The sequence below is a fragment of the Plectropomus leopardus genome, chromosome 13, assembly GCF_008729295.1.
Source record: "Plectropomus leopardus isolate mb chromosome 13, YSFRI_Pleo_2.0, whole genome shotgun sequence".
Classification (NCBI taxonomy): Eukaryota; Metazoa; Chordata; class Actinopteri; order Perciformes; family Serranidae; genus Plectropomus; species Plectropomus leopardus.
Genome location: NC_056475.1, coordinates 9,675,600 through 9,684,756, shown reverse-complemented (window position 1 = coordinate 9,684,756; position 9,157 = coordinate 9,675,600). Strand labels below are relative to the sequence as shown.

At 36.9% G+C, this 9,157-nt stretch overlaps 1 protein-coding gene across 1 annotated transcript; it reads right to left on the bottom strand.

Moving 5' to 3' along the window:
* Positions 1–269: 269 nt before the first annotated feature.
* ccdc15 (coiled-coil domain containing 15) lies at positions 270–7,955 on the bottom strand. The gene is made up of 10 exons (XM_042499462.1): positions 7,554–7,955; positions 6,395–6,544; positions 5,805–5,933; positions 4,609–4,725; positions 4,389–4,517; positions 2,108–2,227; positions 1,909–2,012; positions 1,418–1,612; positions 1,021–1,169; positions 270–919 (listed from the first exon to the last, which is right to left on the bottom strand). The coding sequence occupies exons 1-10, from the start codon at positions 7,728–7,730 to the stop codon at positions 870–872; spliced, it is 1,320 nt and encodes a 439-aa protein (XP_042355396.1). The 5' UTR covers positions 7,731–7,955; the 3' UTR covers positions 270–869.
* Between the last annotated feature and the right edge of the window lie 1,202 nt (positions 7,956–9,157).

The window sequence follows — 9,157 nt, the reverse complement described above, 5'->3', positions numbered from 1 at the left end:
TAACCCCTTTAACACCTGAGCACAATGGCTTGATTTTGGTCAAAGGCAGTAGCGGAAGAAGGCAATGGGCAAAAAAAAATTGTCCAATGATTAGCATGAAATTTACAAAAAGTTACAAGAAAATTAACTGGAAATAAGTGACACAAAGAAACACAAAAAACAAAAACATATGCAAGAAAATGACATTAGAAAAAAGGAAAAATGTATTGGAAAAATGTTTTATTTTGTAGAATAACTGTAAATATTTATCAATCAAATTTTCTGGACATTTATCCCTAGTTTTTTGATAATATCACCCTACTTTGCACAGTTTCGACCTGATGATGCCACTAGGGACAAAGTCTGACGATCATCAAAGTCTTTAGGATACATAATCTACTGTAGGTGCCATCAACGTCTTTACAAAATATTGCGCCAATCCATCTTGCAGTTGTTGAGATACTGGATCATCAGAGTCAACTGGATTCATTTTTAGGAAAACGTGTTTTGAAAAAATGTGATAATCCGGCTCATATTTGTTGAGATATTTCAGTCTGGGGGTTAATCGCATCCTAAAACTCCGGATAAACAGTGATTTAACTGGTCAGGGTTACGTGTGTCAAATCAGATGGCTGCTTATGTTTACATTTTAGATATTATTAAAACCTTATGTAACTGTAATGTTTGGGGTTTTTTTTGGTGTGAAATATAACAGACATAAAGTTTGAATAAAATCTAAAACATAACGAAAACCTCAACCTGATGTGACACTGAATGAGCCATCAACCTCATCGGCCTCTTGGTTTGACATCTTGCGTTGTATAATCCAAAATGTTGGATTGTTCCTTTAAACAGACAGCGAGGAGTCTGTTTCAGCGCATCAGCATCCTTTACTGTAATTCCAAACTCACCATTGTTGAATGTAACGCCTTCGCATATGCTGTGGAGATAAATGATTTTCAGTGTTTCTGATGTTTTCATATTTATTTCCGCTAAAGTTCAGCAGCGGTATATGAGACAGGTGTGTGTACGAGCGAGTACCTTTGGGATTGTTGTAGAAGACACAGTTGTTGGCGCAGGTGTCCGGGTGAGAGTCCCAGAACGAGGACGCGCAGCAGCAGAGAGGAGGCGGCTCGAGCTTCTCCTGAGACAGTCGCTCCTTCATCTGAGCTCTCAGAGCCTCGATGAACCTGCAGAGAGCCACAGTCAGACTGTTTATCAGGGCAGCTTCAGCTTAAGGATGGTGCTTAACATTTGTTTTTAAGAGTGCATGTGTAGTTCAGAGCATGTGGACCAGGTGGTCTGTGATTCAAGCTGCTCACCGACTATTTTGACTCTAGATATTTGCACTGTAACTCCAACTTCTGCACATCTGCACTATTCCTCTATTGCACCTTTTATACATTTTGTGCTCTTTATATTCAATTACATATATTACCTTGTGGCTACTTTCCCTTTCTCCTGTCTTCTCCTCCTCAGCAGCTCTTCATCTCTCTCCTCCTCCTCCAGCTTCAGTCGCTCCAGAATCAGCAGCTCTCTCTCCTCCAGCTTCTGTTTGACCTCCGCCAGCTGCCGAGCTCTCTCCAGCTTTCTCTCCTCCTCCAGACGAACCTGCTCTTTCTCTGCTTTGATCCTTCAGTGAAAGCAGGCATTTGAGAGATCTTCATTGAGATCAAGGCTTAACTAAGATGCCAGTAGATTAATCAATCTGCACGTTGTACACAAAGGTGGAACGTTGAGCCATATTTTGGTAAAATATGGAAATGTAGGAAATATTAGGAAATAGGATTTTTTTTCTGCTGCGAATACTTGTTATCAGCTTATTCATATGAACATTTAACGGCCATGTTTCAAAGATGCAGAGTGTTTGATGCTCTAAAAACACTGATCATTCAAGTGACGCGAGAGAAACTATGCGGTTTTCGTCACCTTGCCGTCCTCTTCAGGTGTTTCCTGTTCTGCTTGTTCTCCTTCACTTGCTCTCTCTCAATGCTCATGTATCGCCGGCGGTGCATCAGGAACTGAGACTGACGCTGCAGGGAGAGACATGCTGTCTGTAACACCCAATCTGTCAGGACATAATTTGAACACGTACAGTCAAAGCTTGATGCGCATGTCTGACGTCTACCTGTCTTTTCAGTTCTTCTTGGTCAGTCAGAGGCCACAGGACCTGCGGGACTCTGAGGCTGGACTTGAAACCAGGATCAGGCTGTGATTTGTCAGTATCCCAAAACACAGGTCCGCTGACCTGAAACACATACACAGCCAGAATAGACAGTATTTCTCTATATTCTCTCAGTCTGAAAAACAGGTTTTGATAATGACTAGCTTCAATCAGTATGAATGTACCAAGAAGCCAACAGCTAATTCACACAGCTAAATAAATATGTTTTGTATATCTTCAAGCTCGCCACATTCTCAATACAAATGTTATGGGAGAAGTCTGATGATATTCTTTATTTTTGTTATTGTTAACAAATCCCATAAAAGAACTGATTCTTTTAACAAGTTCTATGTTCACCGTAAAAAGACACTAATTGTTTTAACTTAAAAGAAAGCTTGTGTCAGTGCTGCCTTCAAAGTTTACTGATTTTGAGCAGACAGAAGTTTTTAATAATTCAACTTCTATTCTCAAATACTAAACATTTAAGGCAGCTTGGACACAAACCTTTTTAAGTTAAAACAAAAAGTTTCTTTTTACAGTGTGTTCAAACTCTGATGTTTCCTGTTCCTCTGAATCATAGAGCGCTTTTGTTGTACAAAAACATTAGAGCACTGTTGCACTATGACGTTTCTTCATTACCATGAAAACAAACTGTAGTTTATTTGAAGAAAATCCAACATACACCATCCTGCCGCTGTAAATACTCACCGAAACATTTAACCCGTGGATGAGAAATATCCTCCTGTTTGTATATTTACTAAAAATAACAGTCCAGCTGTTTCAGCAAATTAAATCTTCATTAGGAACTAATAGAGTGCTGCAGGAATGAGTCCTAAACTCAGGGGCGAGTAAGCGTTTTTGGACCTCCAGTTCCCTCATCTCTAAGTCAGTGGTTGTTAAAAGCCTTAAATAAGGTCTGTGGTTAACATAAGTTGAGATTTTCTTGTTTTGTTCTACGAGCTTTTACTTGTTCTTAAAAAAAGACCATTACTGTAGCAAAATGAGACTAGAGAATGTTATCATACCAAACACTGTTACAGCCTCGTTGTAGTGTGGTGTGGTTTATTTAAAGCCTGACCCTCGCTTTTTACCTCTGTCAGCTACACTTTTGCCTCAAAAATCCTAAAGTCGAGTTTAATTGTGAAGATAATCTTGCCGAAAAAAAGTGTAAGTATTATAAACTTTTGTTTGCAACGGAGCTTATTTTCTGCAATAGTCCAAATTTTAAAATCCAACTGGCTTTTTGAGGAGTGACCCCAGGTGAGACAGACTAAGGTATTGTTGGTTCTTGACTTTTCATGGGATTTGTTGATAACAACTGAAATATAGAATATCATCAACATTATCCATTATCTTATCAAAATACTTCAGATTTGGTTTATGGACAGAAAAGATTAGCATTAGAGCCATGTTTGGGGTGAAAATCCCTACCTGACATACAGTGCAATAAATAAAAACTATCTGCATCGGTGTTGGCTGAGACAGTAATGGATGCAAATGTTTATAAGACAGCATCTAGATGTCGCATCACGTTTTGCTGGTTAGGCAGTCTTAAAAATAGGAACAAAGTGGAAAAAGTTGTCTAGCTGTGTCATAAGATTAATGGTGTTACCCTAAATGACCTTCAGCACTTGTTTAAAGTGAGGGTCATCTCAAAGGAACAGAAAATTAGAGCCTCAGATAGCATTTTTTTTATTTTTCCATGATTTATGGTGTCAGTGTGGGAGATGTGCATCATATGTTGTGTTATGTATATTGTATTGTATGTATTTGTATTGGACTATTGATGATGTTAAACAAGCCACAACTTTTAAAGCCACAACCACTTTTAAACAAAGCTAAAAACTTTCCTTTTTAAACACAGTCCTCTCCACTCTGTAATGACTGCAAAATCATTTTAAACTTGATTTTAAATCCTTTAAAATAATACTTTTAATCTTTGCACCTCTTGGCTCCACTTTTGCTACTTTTAACAGTGTATTTTTTAAAAATAAATTATTTCATAATTATTTTTAGCTTTTATACCTTTTCTCTTTACTCTTTTATTGTAAGTCTCTATCTTTTAATATGTTTGATATTTTATTGCTCTGTAAAGAAAATTGGGCGTTAACATTTTGAATCTCAAATTACGACCGTCAGGCATCCTAGATGAAACTTAAAATTTGCATTTAGAAAGTCATCAGCATGGCACACAGACTCAACCATAACAAAAGGTGCCACAGCTGCACTGTGGGTATTTATTAACCTTCTGCTGAACGAGGGGACATTCATGTTGACTGGTGAAGAGATAATCATCTCCCTCTTCCTCTTCTTCCTCTGCCTGAACATCCTCCTCTTCCTCCTGCTCTCCTCTCAGCACGTGAGATCCAGCTCCCTGATGGGTGCAAAGGATTTTTATTTCACTCACAAGTGTAGGAACAATGTGTTTCTAAAAAGAGGAACAAGTGTGACACACAGACGCTCACATGTCTGGTTGGAGAGATGTTCCATTCGCCTCCAGGAAGATCTGACTTCGTTTCCCCGTGTGGGATCATCCGACAGGAAGCCAGTCTGAGTCTGACCTGCCTCATGCCTCCGTTAGGCTGGAAAACAGTGGAAATAGATCCTCTTCCAGATTAATCACTGTCACATTATTCTGTCACTCACACAAGGAAACAATCTAATCATCCTGCCTGCCAAAAACACCACACACCATTGATTTGAAGAAATAAGGGCAACATAGGACCGACACTACATTACAAAAGGGATGATAGGAGATAAAAGTCTCTGGCCGCCTGAGCTGACTTTGATCCTCCACAGTTAAAGAGCCTGACAAATACTGGGATTTTGAGGCCAATGCCATTATTGATTTTGAAAGTTCAAAGGATTTGATAATAAAAAAATCTATATTTAACATCCCAACACAAAATAATCAAACACTTTGTTTAAAAAATGAGAATCTCTTGAATTTGTGACCATGATATGTATTGAGTGGGACATTTTAAAGCTGAATTCTTCACCAGTGCTCTCTGGTGGACAACCTATGCAGTAAAGACACTTCTCTTTGCTTTTTGTGACCTGACATTTCTCGTTGATTATTGGCTGAACATCCAGCTAATTGTGATGACTTAACATGTCGCACTATAATCAAAGCCATTTATCTGCTGCAATAACAGCCCCCACTTGTCTGGTTTCAGTTTTCTCACAATATTTTTGAACCTGGCTGCTCCCATTCAGACACAAGAGCATTAGTGAGGTGAAAGAGTGACTTTCCAGTTTATCCCAGAGGTGCTGGATGCCGGCAAATCAAGTTCTTCAACACCAAAGTAAAAACATTTCATTATGTACCTGGCTTTATGCACTGGGGCATTTTTATTTCCAGACAGAAAATTGCAGGTAAAGTATAAGTAAAGTTAAACTTTCCCTTTTTTGGAGCCAAGCAGCCTTGACTAAAGCATAAAAAACAGCCCCAAATCTGAAGCAAACAAAAGTATGTGTCCATATACTTTTGACAAATAAGTGCATGTTGTTATATTGATTTATGTAGGTAACACCAAAAACATAAAGAAACAGGTATCTTTTCCTCACAGTTTAATGGAAAGTGAACATATCAAAACAGTAAATAAACCATGAGATTACTTTGCCAAAATGTTAAATATTGAATAATATAATGCCCTCTCACCTCCTCAGAGCTCCTCTCTATCACCCTCTGCTGCGCAGCACTTCCCGCAGACATCGGCCTCTCACCAGCGGACACATGATGGGTCCAGGCCTGATACTGCTGCTGTGGGAATCTCCTGTCAGGTTTAATCTGGACATAAACACATTGTTTTACGATGAAGAGGTCAAAAAGGCAGGGGCAACAGCAGAGTCATGCATCATCATAATCGTGTAGTGCCAAAAGAATATTTAATTTGGTCAATTCAATGATCAGTAACTCAAAGGACAAAAATATAATCCACTTTTATAATAAGTAGGCAATAATAATTGTAAACTGAATATCTTTAAGTTTTTGGACCATTGGTCAAATAAAGCAGTTCAAAGAACTGTGAGATAGTGATGGGATTTTTTTTCCTATTTTCTTACACACTGCAGACTAATTGTTTTATCAATTAATTGGAAAAAAACATTATATCCAATGTTAAAAATACTTAAATGCATGTGAAAATGAAGCCGCTCGGAGCTCACTTTACCCAAATCAGCCCTCGACCCTTACTGATTTTGTATTTTGTATCAATAAATCCATGTCAGTCACAATAATGTAATGTTTACCAGTGAGTCTGCCTGAGGCTGCTGTCGCTTCTTGCTGACTTGAGCTTGCTGCGCCACACGATGGCGTACTTCATCCTGAAATCGTTGAAGGCTCTCTTCATTCTCCCTCCTCTTTTCTTCCTGGATCTCTTCAGTTAGCAGAGCCAGAGTCTAAAACAAAGACATGCGAAGACTGTTTCGATGACTTCAGTAAAATATAGGACTCATGGAGAATTTTTAACAGTCCGATATCTGCGATCAAAACTGCCACAATCATTCAATAAATCTATCAATTCAGTGAAAACGAATCACTCTTTTTTTGCACCATCCCCTCCCCTCTCATTAATAAAGAACAGTCCCTTGTTGAGTTTTAATTTTCTTTGCAACTTAATCAATTTTCTTTTTATCATTTTAACACATAAAAACTGTGGTCTGTGGTTCCCCAATCAAATTGAAAGAAAAGCGTCAACAAAAAACTAAGGGTTAACTTGAATTAGGGGTCGACCGATATTGGTTTTTGACAGCTGAATTCGATTATTGTATGTCAATATTTAGAATTTGACATATAACAAACTCCAAAACAAAACTTTGTTAAAATGCATTTAGCAAATGTTTAATCAAAATTGAAACTTTCAACATCGTATACAGCAAGTTCCCAGCAATTATTTAAAAAAGTCAAGTGAGAATTTAAATAATAAAAAAATAATAATACTCAAAATGTAGCATGTCGAAAAAAAGCCCCCAAAAACTTGTTTTTTAATGCCTAAAAAAGTCATAGTATTGCATATCGAAAAACGCTCTAGTATAACATGTAAAAAACACAACCTAAAGTTTGTTTAAATGCCTTTAACAAGTTTAATAAAAACTGAAACGTTCAACATCATATACAGCAAGTTCCTGGTAACTTTTTTATAAAGTCAAATAAAAATTAAATAAAAAAAAAAGAATGAATCAAAATAGCTCCCTGGGGTTTTATAAATCAAAAGTTCCTTCCATGCTGACACTTTCTTTACACTTTTTAATTAATTTTATCGCAAATCAATAAAATAAAATACAGACACAGATCATCCGTAAAATGCCAAATATCGGCCGCAATAATCGGACAAGCCGATAATCTGCAGATCCCCTACTGGAAACAAACAAGCTAGTTTTGTTTATTAGCGTCAAAAGCCAAACTCACAGACGGGTGCTCCTGGATGTCTTGCCCGCCCTCCACCCAGGCTCCCACAGCCACCACCGCCTGGTTCCTCTCGGCCAGGACCTTGCTGGCTCCTCTGTGGGCTGGGTGCTCCTTTCTCCGGTTGACTGAAGCTTTGCACCTGCAGCTCGTCGACGTTATCCGCCGGTTGGCACTCATATCAGCACCGTTAGCCTCGTTAGCCAAGCTGCTAACTCACTGATCTTCACGGTTGGCGTCGTCATACATTAATATTGACGTAACGTTGTTAGCTGTTTTATCGACTGTGAAATTCACGATATTTAATGACTGTTTGGACGAAAAAATAAAGAAAAACACGTCTAACATTTGACAAAAGTTGGTAAACGCCAGCAGGTTTGTTTGAGTTTCGCTCACTTTATCTTCTTTTAGTTTCCGGCGTTTGATAAACAGCTCAGTGACGCAGTACTGCCCCCATCTGGACAGGAGGAGACACTGAGAATATATTCAGCAAGCACTGAAAGAACTGAAAATAAAAACACACAATATTATTAAATATCATTGTACATAATTATATATAACATTATTGCTCAAAACAGCAGGTGGAAATCTGCTTCAACTATGCCAATCACGACAGCTCCCAGTGGTGTATAATAAAAAAGGACATCTATTCAAGTATTTTAAATAGGTGTAATTTAAATTTTCTGCCACTTTATACTTCTGCTTCAATAGAGCTCAGATTAAAATATTGTACTTCATAATCCACTGCATTTTTTGGGTAACTTTTTATTTATCTTTTTATTCTGTCATGATACTAATAATAAATAATAATTATTATTATTATTATTATTGTTATTATTATTTAATGAATAATAAAACCATTGTATTATTATTATTATTATTATTATCATTGTTATTATTATTAACTTTTATTGTTATTTTTATTGCATTTACTTTTAATGCTATGTCATTTTATTTGATGGTTTTTATGTGTATCATTATCATCTGTCTTCTTTCTAATATGTTCTTGCATCTGATCTCTTAATTTGACCATCATTGTGTCTTGCATTAATTTGCTAGGTTTTTTTGGTTTCTATTCTCATATTGCTATTGGGGTATCTTGCATCTACTTTGTTTTGTCAAAGTAACTTTGTTCTTAAAACTGCTATATAAATCTTTCATTTTAATCATACAAAATATAATCAATAAATAATTGTGTATTATTATGGATAAAGATAAGCTATTATATATATGTTTATATGTATGTTTATCTATTTATTTATTTATTAAACATCTACCAGCTGCAAAATTATAACAATACACATTAACACATTATTATAAAATGGGACATTTTGCATAATGAGTCCTTTTACTTTTGGTATTTTGATGCAAATATGTCTGTATGCATAATTTTTATTTGTTGACAAAGTATTTCTACACCATGGCATTGCTACTTTTACTCGAGGCAGGGATCAGGATACAGTTTCCACACCACTGCCAGTTCCTCTTGTAAGCAGAATATGATAAGACAAATTGTTGTATTTTCTCAGGCTCTGTGATGTTTTTAGGATCTCTTCAATGTCACATTGCATTGTTTCAGCTTTACTGTCCAGCTCCAGATTCATTGT